Source organism: Salvelinus fontinalis, chromosome 33 (assembly GCF_029448725.1).
Source record: "Salvelinus fontinalis isolate EN_2023a chromosome 33, ASM2944872v1, whole genome shotgun sequence".
Classification (NCBI taxonomy): domain Eukaryota; kingdom Metazoa; phylum Chordata; class Actinopteri; order Salmoniformes; family Salmonidae; genus Salvelinus; species Salvelinus fontinalis.
In genome coordinates, this window is record NC_074697.1 from 14873336 (window position 1) to 14890687 (window position 17352).

At 46.6% G+C, this 17352-nt stretch overlaps 1 protein-coding gene across 1 annotated transcript in view; it reads right to left on the reverse strand.

Annotated features, from left to right (window-relative positions):
• Positions 1–1225: 1225 nt before the first annotated feature.
• The window catches only part of bicra (BRD4 interacting chromatin remodeling complex associated protein), a 29059-nt gene continuing 12932 nt past the window's right edge, over positions 1226–17352 (reverse strand). Inside the window, exons 3-6 of the mRNA XM_055895163.1 lie at positions 14852–14897; positions 13288–13353; positions 10979–12898; positions 1226–2051 (exon numbers count right to left, since the gene is read on the reverse strand). Of these exons, the coding sequence (XP_055751138.1) occupies positions 1845–2051; positions 10979–12898; positions 13288–13353; positions 14852–14897 (2239 nt within the window). The 3' untranslated portion in view covers positions 1226–1844. The remainder of the gene's footprint in view (positions 2052–10978; positions 12899–13287; positions 13354–14851; positions 14898–17352) is intronic.

A 17352-nucleotide genomic window follows, 5' to 3' on the forward strand; every position in this document is an offset into this window, starting at 1 on the left:
ACAGGTCTAGTATTATGAGATATGACAGGTCTAGTATTATGAGATATGACAGGTGTAGTATTCTACGATGAGATATGACAGGTCTAGTATTATGAGATATGACAGGTCTAGTATTATGAGATATGACAGGTCTAGTATTATGAGATATGACAGGTCTAGTATTATGAGATATGACAGGTCTAGTATTATGAGATATGACAGGTCTAGTATTATGAGATATGACAGGTCTAGTATTCTACGATGAGATATGACAGGTCTAGTATTATGAGATATGACAGGTCTAGTATTCTACGATGAGATATGACAGGTGTAGTATTCTACGATGAGATATGACAGGTCTAGTATTCTACGATGAGATATGACAGGTCTAGTATTCTACGATGAGATATGACAGGTCTAGTATTATGAGATATGACAGGTCTAGTATTATGAGATATGACAGGTCTAGTATTATGAGATATGACAGGTCTAGTATTATGAGATATGACAGGTCTAGTATTATGAGATATGACAGGTCTAGTATTATGAGATATTGACAGGTGTAGTATTCTACGATGAGATATTGACAGGTCTAGTATTCTACGATGAGAGATGACAGGTGTAGTATTATGAGATATGACAGATGTAGTATTCTACGATGAGATATTGACAGGTCTAGTATTCTACGATGAGAGATGACAGGTGTAGTATTATGAGATATGACAGGTGTAGTATTCTACGATGAGATATGACAGGTCTAGTATTCTACGATGAGATATGACAGGTCTAGTATTCTACGATGAGATATGACAGGTCTAGTATTATGAGATATGACAGGTCTAGTATTATGAGATATGACAGGTCTAGTATTCTACGATGAGATATGACAGGTCTAGTATTATGAGATATGACAGGTCTAGTATTCTACGATGGGATATGACAGGTCTAGTATTCTACGATGAGATATGACAGGTCTAGTATTCTACGATGAGATATGACAGGTCTAGTATTCTACGATGAGATATGACAGATGTAGTATTCTACGATGGGATATGACAGGTCTAGTATTCTACGATGAGATATTGACAGGTGTAGTATTCTACGATGAGATATGACAGGTCTAGTATTATGAGATATGACAGGTCTAGTATTATGAGATATGACAGGTCTAGTATTATGAGATATGACAGGTCTAGTATTATGAGATATGACAGGTCTAGTATTATGAGATATGACAGGTCTAGTATTATGAGATATGACAGGTCTAGTATTATGAGATATGACAGGTCTAGTATTATGAGATATGACAGGTGTAGTATTATGAGATATGACAGGTCTAGTATTATGAGATATGACAGGTCTAGTATTATGAGATATGACAGGTCTAGTATTATGAGATATGACAGGTCTAGTATTATGAGATATGACAGGTCTAGTATTCTACGATCAGTCCAATCCACCACTGTCCTCCCATATCTCATGAGTAGTGATGTCACATTCAGGAACACATGCACGTTTGATAATATATTTATCTCTAGATTGTTTATAATAATACAGGAAATGTTTCTACATCTTCTATGCGTCCACAACCATACGACCCACTATAATCCATACTCAGCCATGCATGTCCATGACTGGAGAGGGTGAGACAGAGACAGACAGACAACCTCTGACACATGGGCAGTGACAGTACATAGAAAGCAGGGCTGGAAACCCACTTCAGACACACCCAAACACAAGCGGCAGAGACGTGAGGGTGAAGAGATAAACAAAGTGAGAGTTATGACAACAGACTGGTGATTTAGAGGAAACAAATTGTGCAGAGAGAGAGAGAGAGAGAGAGAGTGAGCGAGGCAGACAATGTTCTAACAGAGTGGCAGTGGCAGCAACAGGGGGTGGGGCTTAGCATTAAGGGGCGTATTGTCTACCTGGTTTACCACTGCTGCCTCAGCTAATTGGCTGTCAAGACCCGAGGGTGTGTGGCCAGAGCTGCTGTTGCTGCTGACGATAACGGACGCTGGCACGCCCACTGAGAGAGAGGGGGCGGGGTCATTCTCTGTCTGTCGCTGGTCCTGACATGGGCACATTAACGATTCAGGAAGAGAGGGAGGAGAGAGAGGGGTGAGGGAGGGAGAGAGAGGGATGAGGGAGGGAGGTAGGAATTGGGATGAAGGGAGGGAGAAGAAAGAGAAAGAGGGATGAGGGAGGCAGGGAGAGAGGGAGGTAAGATGCAGGGAGAGAGAGAGAGAGAGAGAGAGGAGGAGGAGATGGGCAGTAAAATAGGAAACCAGAGGTAGGTAGGTCAGACCAGGATACCATTGGAATCAGTATCATCCATGATGCATCACTCTGTTATCTAGTTGGCCAATGTTAACTGTTCACTTCAGATCAACAACAATGTCAACAGAGACAGGAGTGGTAGAGGAGGCGAGAAGAGGTAGAGGAGGAGAGAAGAGGTAGAGGAGGAGAGAAGAAGTAGAGGAGGAGAGAAGAGGTAGAGAGGAGAGAAGAGGTAGAGGAGGAGAGAAGAGGTAGAGGTAGAGGAGGAGAGAAGAGGTAGAGGAGGAGAGAAGAGGTAGAGGAGGAGAGAAGAGGTAGAGGAGGAGAGAAGAGGTAGAGAGGAAAGCGGTAGAGGAGAGGTGGAGAGTTCTAGAGGACAGGTATAGAGTAGGGGTGGAGGTAGAGAGGTAAATAGGAGAGGTAGAGAGTAGGGCTGTTGCGGTGACAGTATTCCTGCCATACCGGCAGTCATGAGTCCAGACCACATTCAAACCGTGACCGTCGAACCACTGCAATCTCCTCTTATGCACCCTGGACATACGTTGGTAGTACTAACGACCATCAGGTCCTAATGGCCTGGGACTCAGGGCTCTAACAACCATCAAGTCCTAATGGCCTGGGACTCAGGGCTCTAACAACCATCAGGTCCTAATGGCCTGGGACTCCGGGCTCTAACGACCATTAGGTCCTAATGGCCTGGGACTCCGGGCTCTAACAACCATCAGGTCCTAATGGCCTGGGACTCCGGGCTCTAACAACCATCAAGTCCTAATGGCCTGGGACTCAGGGCTCTAACGACCATCAGGTCCTAATGGCCTGGGACTCAGGGCTCTAACGACCATCAGGTCCTAATGGCCTGGGACTCCGGGCTCTAACAACCATCAGGTCCTAATGGCCTGGGACTCCGGGCTCTAACAACCATCAGGTCCTAATGGCCTGGGACTCCGGGCTCTAACAACCATCAGGTCCTAATGGCCTGGTACTCAGGGCTCTAACAACCATCAAGTCCTAATGGCCTGGTACTCAGGGCTCTAACGACCATCAGGTCCTAATGGCCTGGTACTCAGAGCTCTAACGACCAACAGGTCCTAATGGCCTGGGACTCAGGGCTCTAACAACCATCAAGTCCTAATGGCCTGGTACTCAGGGCTCTAACGACCATCAGGTCCTAATGGCCTGGTACTCAGAGCTCTAACGACCAACAGGTCCTAATGGCCTGGGACTCAGGGCTCTAACAACCATCAAGTCCTAATGGCCTGGTACTCAGGGCTCTACTGCCCCTCAAACTACTCTGACAAGGCACCTAAAGGACTCTCAGACCATGAGAAACAAGATTCTCTGGTCTGATGAAACCAAGATTGAACTCTTTGGCCTGAATGCCAAGCATCACATCTGGAGGAAACCTGGCACCATCCCTACGGTGAAGCATGGTGGTGGCAGCATCATGTTGTGGGGATGTTTTTCAGCGGCAGGGACTGGTAGACTAGTCAGGATCGAGGAAAATATGAACGGAGCAAAGTACAGAGTGATCCTTGATGAAAACCTGCTCCAGAGCGCTCAGGACCTCAGACTGGGGCGAAGGTTCACCTTCCAACAGGACAACAACCCTAAGCACACAGCCAAGACAACACAGGAGTGGCTTTGGGACAAGTCTCTGAATGTCTTTGAGTGGCCCAACCAGAGCCCGGACTTGAACCCGATCGAACATCTCTGGAGATACCTGAAAATAGCTGTGCAGCAACGCTCCCCATCCAACCTGACAGAGCTTGAGAGGATCTGCAGAGAAGAATGGGAGAAACTCCCCAAATACAGGTGTGCCAAACTGAGTAAAGAGTCCGAATATTTATGTAAATGTGATATTTTAGTTTTAATAAATTCGATTCTTTCCCCTCTAAAATTCTGTTTTTGCTTTGTTATTATGCGGTATTGTGATGCCATTATGGGGTATTGTGATGCCATTATGCGGTATTGTGATGCCATTATGGGGTATTGTGATGCCATTATGGGGTATTGTGATGCCATTATGGGGTATTGTGATGCCATTATGGGGTATTGTGATGCCATTATGGGGTATTGTGATGCCATTATGGGGTATTGTGATGCCATTATGGGGTATTGTGATGCCATTATGGGGTATTGTGATGCCATTATGGGGTATTGTGATGTCATTATGCGGTATTGTGATCCCATTATGCGGTATTGTGTGTAGATTGATAAGGAAAAACATTAATGTAATCCATTTTAGAATTAAGCTGTAACGTAACAAAATGTGTAAAAACAGAAGGGGTCTGAACACTTTCAAAATGCACTCCGTTACTATTGATGTTCTCGAACAGATTTCACTTGGTATCCCCAAATGAAGCACTAGGGGGCAGCAGAGTTGGAGAGCCCAGTTTGGGCGGGATATCACCAACATGTCACCTGTCCCGCAGCAAAATAACACAAGTAGCCATCCAGACATGAGAGAAAAACCTACCGGAGGGAAAGTGGCCTCCATTCACTATTCGAGTGCATAATCTATTTTTCTTCTTGACCCTGTTCCTGCCCATTTGATACATCGGCCATTTTAAATCACAACTAAATTGTACATATTAGGTAAAGACAATATTCAACTGAGAATAGTCTGATGGGTGAAAATATGATGCCTTGATGAGAGAACAGCTTGTGCAGCCTGAGGCGAGGAACCGAGAGCAAACTTACTGAAATCATCAATAGTCTGTAGTCCCACCATGCAGCAGATATATCTAACTTCCTGAAATCAATAGTCTGTAGTCCCACCATGCAGCCAATATATCTAACTTCCTGAAATCATCAATAGTCTGTAGTCCCACCATGCAGCCAATATATCTAACTTCCTGAAATCATCAATAGTCTGTAGTCCCACCATGCAGCCAATATATCTAACTTCCTGAAATCATCAATAGTCTGTAGTCCCACCATGCAGCCGATATATCTAACTTCCTGAAATCATCAATAGTCTGTAGTCCCACCATGCAGCCGATATATCTAACTTCCTGAAATCATCAATAGTCTGTAGTCCCACCATGCAGCCGATATATCTAACTTCCTGAAATCATCAATAGTCTGTAGTCCCACCATGCAGCCGATATATCTAACTTCCTGAAATCATCAATAGTCTGTAGTCCCACCATGCAGCCGATATATCTAACTTCCTGAAATCATCAATAGTCTGTAGTCCCACCATGCAGCCGATATATCTAACTTCCTGAAATCATCAATAGTCTGTAGTCCCACCATGCAGCCGATATATCTAACTTCCTGAAATCATCAATAGTCTGTAGTCCCACCATGCAGCCGATATATCTAACTTCCTGAAATCATCAATAGTCTGTAGTCCCACCATGCAGCCGATATATCTAACTTCCTGAAATCATCAATAGTCTGTAGTCCCACCATGCAGCCGATATATCTAACTTCCTGAAATCATCAATAGTCTGTAGTCCCACCATGCAGCCGATATATCTAACTTCCTGAAATCACCAATAGTCTGTAGTCCCACCATGCAGCCGATATATCTAACTTCCTGAAATCATCAATAGTCTGTAGTCCCACCATGCAGCAGATATATCTAACTTCCTGAAATCATCAATAGTCTGTAGTCCCACCATGCAGCCGATATATCTAACTTCCTGAAATCATCAATAGTCTGTAGTCCCACCATGCAGCCGATATATCTAACTTATATATCATATCAAGTCTACAGTCTATATCATAGCCAAATAACATACAGTATCCTGTCAGCTAAATGAACTAGTCTACAGTCTATATCATAGATTACATACAGTATCTAGTCTGATAAATGAACAAGTCTACAGTCTATATCATAGATAACATACAGTATCTAGTCTGATAAATTAACAAGCCTACAGTCTATATCATAGATAACATACAGTATCTAGTCTGATAAATTAACAAGCCTACAGTCTATATCATATGTTATGTTAACTGTATGTTATCGGCTTCCTATTTCACAACAAAGCATCCTTCACTCATGCTGCCAAACATACCCTTGTAAAACTGACCATCCTACCAATCCTCGACTTCGGTGATGTCATTTACAAAATAGCCTCCAAAACACTACTCAATAAATTGGATGCAGTCTATCACAGTGCCATCCGTTTTGTCACCAAAGCCCCTTACACTACCCACCACTGCGACCTGTACACTCTCGTTGGCTGGCCCTCGCTTCATACTCGTCGCCAAACCCACTGGCTCCAGGTCATCTACAAGACCCTGCTAGGTAAAGTCCCCCTTTATCTCAGCTCGCTGGTCACCATAGCAACGCCCACCCGTAGCACGCGCTCCAGCAGGTATATCTCTCTGGTCACCCCCAAAACCAATTCTTCCTTTGGTCGTCTTTCCTTCCAGTTCTCTGCTGCCAATGACTGGAACGAACTACAAAAATCTCTGAAACTGGAAACACTTATCTCCCTCACTAGCTTTAAGCACCAGCTGTCAGAGCAGCTCATAGATTACTGCACCTGTACATAGCCCATCTACAATTTAGCCCAAACAACTACCTCTTCACCTACTGTATTTATTTTGCTCCTTTGCACCCCATTATTTCTATCTCTACTTTGCACATTCTTCCACTGCAAACCAACCATTCCAGTGTTTTTTTACTTGCTATATTGTATTTACTTCGCCACCATGGCCTTTTTATATATATTTTTTTATTTTATTTATATATATATTTTGTTTGCCTTCACCTCCCTTATCTCACCTCACTTGCTCACATTGTATATAGACTTATTTTCACTGTATTATTGACTGTATGTTTGTTTTACTCCATGTGTAACTCTGTGTTGTTGTATGTGTCGAACTGCTTTGCTTTATCTTGGCCAGGTCGCAGTTGTAAATGAGAACGTGTTCTCAACTTGCCTACCTGGTTAAATAAAGGTGAAATAAAATAAATAAATAAATAAATATCATAGCCAGATAACATACAGTATCTAGTCTGATAAATGAACAAGTCTACAGTCTATATCATAGATAACATACAGTATCTAGTCTGATAAATGAACAAGTCTACAGTCTATATCATAGATAACACAGTATCTAGTCTGATAAATGAACAAGTCTACAGTCTATATCATAGCCAGATAACACAGTATCTAGTCTGATAAATGAACAAGTCTACAGTCTATATCATAGCCAGATAACACAGTATCTAGTCTGATAAATGAACAAGTCTACAGTCTATATCATAGCCAGATAACATACAGTATCTAGTCTGATAAATGAACAAGTCTACAGTCTATATCATAGCCAGATAACATACAGTAGGACAACTCATATTCTGTTCTTCTGAAATGCATTTTTTCCATCATGTTTCTTTTGACCTAAAATAAATAATGTATTTTATTGTGACTGTGTTTTTAGATTCATTAGACTTTATTTAGACTTTATTTAAATGGGAATACCCAAGGTGCAGCTTGTTCGGGTTACGGCCTGGAGAGGCTCAACGGGTCTGTTAATTAACGGTCAATTACCAATAAACCAGCTGACAACATGTCATAACTGTCACCGCCCAAGTAGAGGGGTAGAGAGGTAGAGAGGTAGACAGGTAGTGAGGTAGAGAGGTAGTGAGGTAGACAGGTAGAGAGGTAGAGAGGTAGAGAGGTAGAGAGGTGAGGTAGAGAGGTATAGAGGTGGTGAGGTAGAGAGGTATAGAGGTGGTGAGGTAGAGAGGTATAGAGGTGGTGAGGTAGAGAGGTGAGGTAGTGAGATAGAGAGGTGGTGAGGTAGACAGGTAGTGAGGTAGTGAGGTAGTGAGGTAGAGAGGTAGAGAGGTGAGGTAGTGAGATAGAGAGGTAGTGAGGTAGACAGGTAGTGAGGTAGTGAGGTAGAGAGGTAGAGAGGTGAGGTAGTGAGATAGAGAGGTGGTGAGGTAGAGAGGTAGAGAGGTGGTGAGGTAGAGAGGTAGAGAGGTGGTGAGGTAGAGAGGTGGTGAGGTAGAGAGGTAGAGAGGTGGTGAGGTAGAGAGGTGGTGAGGTAGAGAGGTAGAGAGGTAGAGAGGTAGAGAGGTAGAGAGGTAGAGAGGTAGAGAGGTAGTGAGGTAGTCAGGTAAAGAGGTGAGGTAGAGAGGTAGAGAGGTGGTGAGGTAGAGAGGTGGTGAGGTAGAGAGGTAGAGAGGTGGTGAGGTAGAGAGGTAGAGAGGTGGTGAGGTAGAGAGGTAGAGAGGTGGTGAGGTAGAGAGGTAGAGAGGTAGAGAGGTAGAGAGGTAGAGAGGTAGAGAGGTAGAGAGGTAGAGAGGTAGAGAGGTAGAGCGGTAGAGAGGTAGAGAGGTAGAGAGGTAGTGAGGTAGAGAGGTAGTGAGGTAGTGAGGTAGTCAGGTAAAGAGGTGAGGTAGAGAGGTAGAGAGGTAGAGAGGTGGTGAGGTAGAGAGGTAGAGAGGTGGTGAGGTAGAGAGGTAGTGAGGTAGACAGGTAGTGAGGTAGAGAGGTAGAGAGGTGAGGTAGTGAGATAGAGAGGTGGTGAGGTAGAGAGGTAGAGAGGTGGTGAGGTAGAGAGGTAGAGAGGTGGTGAGGTAGAGAGGTGGTGAGGTAGAGAGGTAGAGAGGTGGTGAGGTAGAGAGGTGGTGAGGTAGAGAGGTAGAGAGGTGGTGAGGTAGAGAGGTAGAGAGGTAGAGAGGTAGAGAGGTAGAGAGGTAGAGAGGTAGAGAGGTAGAGAGGTAGAGAGGTAGTGAGGTAGAGAGGTAGAGAGGTAGAGAGGTAGAGAGGTAGAGAGGTAGAGAGGTGGTGAGGTAGAGAGGTAGAGAGGTAGAGAGGTGGTGAGGTAGAGAGGTAGAGAGGTATTTATTTTTATTTATTTTTTTATTTAACCTTTATTTAACCAGGTAGGCAAATTGAGAACACGTTCTCATTTACAATTGCGACCTGGCCAAGATAAAGCAAAGCAGTTCGACACATACAACAACACAGAGTTACACATGGAGTAAAAACAAACATATAGTCAATAATACAGTGAAAAAGATAAAAAAAATAAGTCTATATACAATGTGAGCAAGTGAGGTGAGATAAGGGAGGTGAAGGCAAACAGATATATGTATAAATAAATAAAAATATAAAAAGGCCATGGAGGCGAAGTAAATACAACACAGCAAGTAAAATAAAAACTAAAAAAAACACTGGAATGGTTGGTTTGCAGTGGAAGAATGTGCAAAGTAGAGATAGAAATAATGGGGTGCAAAGGAGCAAAATAAATTAATAAATAAATACAGTAGGTAAAGAGGTAGTTGTTTGGGCTAAATTGTAGATGGGTTATGTACAGGTGCAGTAATCTATGAGCTGCTCTGACAGCTGGTGCTTAAAGCTAGTGAGGGAGATAAGTGTTTCCAGTTTCAGAGATTTTTGTAGTTCGTTCCAGTCATTGGCAGCAGAGAACTGGAAGGAGAGGCGGCCAAAGGAAGAATTGGTTTTGGGGGTGACTAGAGAGATATACCTGCTGGAGCGCGTGCTACGGGTAGGTGCTGCTATGGTGACCAGCGAGCTGAGATAAGGGGGGACTTTACCTAGCAGGGTCTTGTAGATGACCTGGAACCAATGGGTTTGGCGACGAGTATGAAGCGAGGGCCAGCCAACGAGAGTGTACAGGTCGCAGTGGTGGGTAGTATATGGGGCTTTGGTGACAAAACGGATGGCACTGTGATAGACTGCATCCAATTTATTGAGTAGGGTTTTGGAGGCTATTTTGTAAATGACATCACCGAAGTCGAGGATTGGTAGGATGGTCAGTTTTACAAGGGTATGTTTGGCAGCATGAGTAAAGGATGCTTTGTTGCGGAATAGGAAGCCAATTCTAGATTTGACTTTGGATTGGAGATGTTTGATGTGGGTCTGGAAGGAGAGTTTACAGTCTAACCAGACACCTAGGTATTTGTAGTTGTCCACATATTCTAAGTCAGAGCCGTCCAAAGTAGTGATGTTGGACAGGCGGGCCGGAGCAGGCAGCGATCGGTTGAAGAGCATGCATTTGGTTTTACTTGTATTTAAGAGCAGTTGGAGGCCACGGAAGGAGAGTTGTATGGCATTGAAGCTCGCCTGGAGGGTTGTTAACACAGTGTCAAAAGAAGGGCCAGAAGTATACAGAATAGTGTCGTCTGCGTAGAGGTGGATCAGAGAATCACCAGCAGCAAGAGCGACATCATTGATGTAAACAGAGAAGAGAGTCGGTCCAAGAATTGAACCCTGTGGCACCCCCATAGAGACTGCCAGAGGCCCGGACAACAGACCCTCCGATTTGACACACTGAACTCTATCAGAGAAGTAGTTGGTGAACCAGGCGAGGCAATCATTAGAGAAACCAAGGCTGTCGAGTCTGCCAATGAGGATGTGGTGATTGACAGAGTCAAAAGCCTTGGCCAGGTCAATGAATACGGCTGCACAGTATTGTTTCCTATCGATGGCGGTTACGATATCGTTTATGACCTTGAGCGTGGCTGAGGTGCACCCATGACCAGCTCTGAAACCAGATTGCATAGCGGAGAAGGTATGGTGGGATTCGAAATGGTCGGTGATCTGTTTGTTGACTTGGCTTTCGAAGACCTTAGAAAGGCAGAGCAGGGTAGATATAGGTAGAGAGGTAGAGAGGTAGAGAGGTGGTGAGGTAGAGAGGTAGAGAGGTGGTGAGGTAGTGAGGTAGTGAGGTAGAGAGGTAGTGAGGTAGAGAGGTGAGGTAGAAGCTGGGCCATACTGACCTGCTGAAGGAACATCTGAAGGTGTTCCTGGCTGAGGATCATGCTGGAGCCTTGTGGCCCTGTGAAGAGCACCCTGCTCCCAGGGCTGTGCTGCTGCTGGGCTGACGTGGTGGACACAGATAAGGATGGAGAAGAGGAGGGGACAGAGACAGCCACAGAGACAGAGGGCCCAGTCTGCATAGAGAGGATGGAGGAGTGCTGTGGGGGTTGTCCAGGATGGGCTGCCTGGTCTGTACAGCTCCCACTCTCCCCAGGCTGGCCCTGTGCCATGGCAGCCGCCCCGCCCATCCCGCTGCTGGGAACGCCCCCCGGCTGCGGTTGCAGAGCGGGCTGCAGACTGACAGCAGGACTCACCCCCTCCACCTGGCTCAGCATGGCCAGGGAGTTCTGCAAGGGCATGCCCTGGATCACCGTGTGGGCCTGGTGGCCCGTGACCGGGTGGGTCTGGCTCTGCGACAGGGTAACAGGCATCTGGAAAAGCTGATGTCCAACCCCCATCTGACCCGGCTGCAGTTGGATGTGGCCCTGAGACATCAACACCTGGCCCAGGTTGATGTTCTGGTGCTGAGCCAGGATCTGATTGGCTATCAGCTGGCCCCCAGGCCCCTGGGAGGTGATGATGTGGCCCCCAGGGTGCTGCGTGAGTATCTGACCCCCGGCTAGCTGCTGCGGCAAGAGGAACTGGTGGCTCTGCCCCCCCAGCATGATGCTGCCGGGCTGATTGAGCAGATGGACACTGAGCGCTTTCCCAGAAGGGTGGTGAGCTGTCTGCTGTTTGAACAGTGCCTGCTGGGAAACCCCTGCCTGGGAGGTCAGGACCACGTTAGAACCAGGCTTGCCTGTCAGGAAGGTTACATTCTGGGCAGCGGAGACAGGTACCTGACCCCCAAGAGGCTTGTTGGAATCGTTCTGGAAGGCGTGGGGCTGGGTCTGCTGCTGCTTAAACAGTTTGGGCTGGATGGCCGCGCCCCCTTGAGGGGGTTTGGGCTGGATGGGGGTCGGAGTCCGCTGGATGATCAGGTTCTGCATGATCTGTCCTTGGGGATGGTTTTGCCCATGTTGTGCCAGTCCGGGGCTACTGAACCCAACCAAGGTTCCTGTGGTACCGCTGCCGCCACACACCGCTGGTCCGTTTAAAGCAGGAGAACCCAGAGTGGCTTTACCCCCTTGGATCAGAAGCCCCCCTCCCAGTCCGCCCTGCCCACCAGCCACCTGTGCCTCGGGGCCAGGCTGGTGCAGCTGGTATCCTCCCATACCTTTGGCCAGCATGGGCTGTCCTGATTGGTTCATAGTCATCACGGTGGGCTGGCCCATCACCTGTATCTGTCCCAGTCCCAGGTGTCCTGACTGACAGCCGTTAGGTAGAGCCTGAAGGGAGGTGATTGGCTGAAGGGTGACGTTACCCAGGCCTGCTACCTGCTGCATGAACGGCTGCATACTGATGGCCTGGGCCTTGTTCATGACCTGGGGCCCAAACTCCAGGCCCTGTTGGGTCAGCACCGAGCCCAGCATGTCAGCTGTGGCCTGGGGAGGGGTGGCGGAGGAGTCTGGAGCTCCAGGGAAGATGGGGAGCCCCACCCCCACAGCGATCCCTCCAGGCCCAGTCAGGCTGTCTGTACAGGGCAGGGTCTGTACCACCTGAGTCAGGCCTGGCATGGTGAGGTCGAAGGAGCCCAGGTCCAGCTCTGCCTCGGCCTCCTGCAGGCTCTGCTCTGTAATGTTAGCCTCCGCCAGGCTCTGTTGCAGAATGTCACATGGCACCATGGCGTTGCCGCCGATGCCGTTGCTACCGTCGTCGCCTGGCGACCCGCCCAGGATGACGTCATCTTCCAGGAAGTCCAGGTCCACGCTGACCCGGGGCAGGCCTTGCTGCTCATTGGACGACAGCTGGACTGGGGGTGGTACCTCTGGAACGTGGCACTAGGAAGGAGAGAGAAGGAAGAACAGTGAAGCTCTGCGATGGAGGACGAGAAGGGAAGAGGAGAGCTGAGTAGAGATGAGATGAGAAGGAAATGGGTTGAGTTGAACTGAGCAGGCCTGAGATCAGCCTGGACAGGTCTCACACGTGGAGATGTTGACCAGACAGACCCCCTCAGACAGGACCCTTAGACCCCCACAGTGTCAAGGCTCCTACCAACCAGTCCAGGGCCATCAGAGCTTGGTGTGTGTGGATGTGTTACTGGAAGGGTGGGGTGGCAGGGTGAGGTGGCAGGGTGAGGTGGCAGGGTGGGTGGCAGAGAGATGCATGCTACATTTATGAATGGAGACAGGAGAGTCAGAGGTCAGAGTGGGGAAGAGCCGTTACTCACCCCAACAGAAGAGAAGAACGAGCTGGAGGGGTCGTTAGAGCCATCCAAAAGGTCGTCAGTGTCCAGCTACAGACAGACACGACAGACGCAGCCAGGATAGGACAGAACGACAGACAGACACAGCCAGGAGGGAGGTCACACCACAAGGACAGACAAAAATGCAGTCATGCAGGCGTGCAGAGAGAGAGAGAGAGAGACAGACAGAGAGAGAGAGAGACAGACAGAGAGACAGAGAGACAGACAGAGAGACAGAGAGAGACAGAGAGACAGAGAGACAGAGAGACAGAGAGACAGAGAGACAGAGAGAGAGAGAGAGAGAGACAGAGAGAGAGAGAGACAGAGAGAGAGAGAGAGAGAGACAGGGAGAGAGAGAGAGAGAGACAGGGAGAGAGAGAGAGAGAGACAGGGAGAGAGAGAGAGAGAGAGAGACAGACAGACAGACAGACAGACAGACAGACAGACAGACAGACAGACAGACAGACAGACAGACAGACAGAGACAGAGACAGACAGAGACAGACAGAGACAGACAGAGACAGACAGAGAGAGAGACAGAGACAGAGACAGACAGAGACAGACAGAGACAGACAGAGACAGACAGACAGAGAGACAGAGAGACAGAGAGACAGAGAGACAGAGAGACAGACAGAGAGACAGAGAGAGAGACAGAGAGAGACAGACAAACCCACCGATGACCCGGAATTGAGGAGGGGCAGCAAAGTGGTTTAAAGGTGAGAATAGAGGGAGGGAGGGAGGGAGGAAGGGAGGGAGGGAGGGAGGGAGGGAGGGAGAAAGCGAAGCAGAAGAGGGCTAGTGTTAGACTAGTACTGGTCATTGTGGATTAATCAGGTGACAAGGCAGGGTTGAAATCACACGGACCAGCCACACGGACCAGCCACACGGACCAGCCACACGGACCAGCCACACGGACCAGCCACACGGACCAGCCACACGGACCAGTCACACGGACCAGCCACACGGACCAGCCACACGGACCAGCCACACGGACCAGCCACACGGACCAGCCACACGGACCAGCCACACGGACCAGCCACACGGACCAGCCACACGGACCAGCCACACGGACCAGCCACACGGACCAGCCACACGGACCAGCCACACGGACCAGCCACAGGGACCAACCACACGGACCAGTCACACGGACCAGCCACACGGACCAACCACACAGACCAACCACACAGACCAACCACACAGACCAACCACACAGACCAGTCACAAAGACCAGTCACACGGACCAACCACAAACCAAGAAATCATAAGCAGTAGCAGAGGGCAACAAAACCCCATTGGAGAGGGACGGGGAGGTGTGTGTGTGTGTGTGTGTGTGTGGTAGCCAGTGTACGTGGTGACCTCATTGTGTCACTGACACTACGCCCAAGAGAAGTAGCCTGTTCTGTTAGCTGATATCGGGTGCTTGGAAGTCAACCACACCCATCCTTGTTGTCAAGTCAACTGCTATGAAACACAATCCAGCCAAGTCCTTAGCTTGGTAAGTACAACAGAAGCATCGTAACCATCTTTGCAGGGAAATAGCAGCCACTTACGTGTATCTCTGATCCATGAAGAAAATCGTTGAGTGCTTCTGGGTCACTGTGGAGAGAGGAATATCGGTCAGACAGACAGGCAAGGTAGTCGTTGAGGTCACATCTATTGCTCTGCCCCAGTATTCCACGCTTACTACCTAGTAGAGTTGAGCGGTATACAGATGTTCATATCGTCATTACCGTCCTTCTCTCATCCTGGGATTTACGCTATTACTGCCGAAATTCACAAGGGGGCGCTCAAAAAAAAAAAACACCCACTGGCCATTTATTATCAGAACACTAACCAAAATTTTTAAAAAAGGTGAGAGGGACAAAAATTGGCACAAGTACTAACGAATTTCCACAGAGGCTGCTAGCTAAATATGCTAATGAGCACGAAAATGAAAATAAACAAATTACAAAAAGACATCTATAACTTGAGCTGGATTGCCTCTATTAGGTAGTAGCTAACAATTTTTTATTTTTTTTGGGTGAGTTTCGAAATTTACAAGAGAATATGAACGAGAGGGATTGTATAAATGGCATGTCTGAAGGAAGAACAGCAGTGGATCTGGAACAGCATGTGTACCTGCTGTGTCTGTGTGGAGTCTGGAGTCGCTAGGGCAACGGGCCTGTCTGCTCTGCTCGGGCAGAGAACGAAGAGGAGAAAATAGGCAAGGAAATCAAGACCGTAGCGGCAGCTGTACAGATAATTCATCCAAAGCTCTAGGGACTTCTCAAAACACAACAGAAATCTAACACTGTATGATGCAGTGGAGGCTGCTGAGGTGAGGACTGGCTCATCATAATGTCTGGAACGGAGCGAACGGAACGGCATTAAACACATGGAAACCATGGAAACCATGTTTGATGTATTTGAACCCATTCCACCCATTTCTGCTCCAGCCATTACCACGGGCCCGTCCTCCCCAAATAAGATGTCACCAACCTCCTGCGATACGATGCCCTGTCTCCTTATTAAAAGTTAGCTACTTACTGGAGATAACTAGCAAGTTACACAGCTGGATTCACCAGCTCCTGCATTCTCCCGTTGTGCCATTTACAACAACAAAAAACACGTGACTGGCTCAACTGTTCTGGGGAACAACGGTGAGCTTCATAATGTCAAATAATGTGACACCTGAAATGAAGATCACAATCTGCTTTATCTCCTAACGTATTGCACAAGTTGACTGCAGGTATTTACTTTAAAAGTAGATACAAATATTCCAATTTATTGAAAAACTTCAAAGACATTATTTTAACATTAAGTAGGTCCGTTTTTTTTCCCGAAAGCTCGGCACTTTTCCCTGCCCCCCAGAAATGGTATGTAAAACCATTTTTACCTTATTGTATGATGCAAGGAACCACTTTACAAATATAAAATCTTTTACCATATTTTTTAACAGAGAATCAAACAAAATGGAGGCTACACTCTGCCCATTGGCTTCTCTCCATATTCAGCCGGGCTCAAAATACAACACTGCCCCTTTAAATTTATCCTGGAGGATGGTTGGCCACCCTATCAAAATATTACAATTACAACTAAATAACACACTTGGTAGCCTAAGCGCGAATGTTCCAGAATGAAATTAGCGGATAAACCCCAAAAGCACACCACAGGCTGTTTCATGTGACAGAGAAGAAAATATTCATTAGAAATTAAGAGAGGAGATCTGAAAGATGCATCAATAAGACCGGAATTAATAAAACCAGGATTAATAAAACCAGGATTAATAAAACCGAGATTAATAAAACCAGGATTAATAAAAACGGGATTAATAAAAACCGGGATTAATAAAAACCGGAATTAATAAAAACCGGGATTAATAAAACCGGGATTAATAAAACCGGGATTAATAAAAACCGGGATTAATAAAAACCGGGATTAATAAAACCGAGACTAAGCCTTTGGCTGCTGGACAATAAATGAAAGTCGATTTGAAAATAGAACATGAGAGAAATGCTGGTTTCAACGGCATGTTAGGTTTTTATGAAATAATTCCATCAACATTTCTATGGCCGTATTTTAGCTAGGCTAGTTTGAAACTAAGACAGACATGCTTCATAAAATTACATAAAACATCCAGGTTTTAAACAATTAAGTTTATGGTTAAATTGTTTCCAAAATGCTGACCGTCTCTGCTCTGATTCAAGGTGGGTAATGTGCACGGCCCTTTACTCTTGGGTCTGGTGACCATTTGATCAGAACGATCCGTGCCTCGCGTATGTCCACAGAATCAAGTCTTTAGGATGTTCAAATGGTAATTATCTGTCACAATTGGCATAGCGTCGTCCGGGTTAGGGAGGGTTTGGCCGGTAGGGATATCCTTGTCTCAGTATGTAAAAATGTAATAAAATGTACTCTATGTACTCTACTGTAAGTCGCTCTGGATAAGAGCGTCTGCTAAATGACTAAAATGTAAAAATTTAATTATATTAGTCAAACATGACTGTCCTTTAGCCTGCCTATAGCCTGCCGTATTCCACATTTTGTTGTGTTACAGCCCGAATTAAATTGT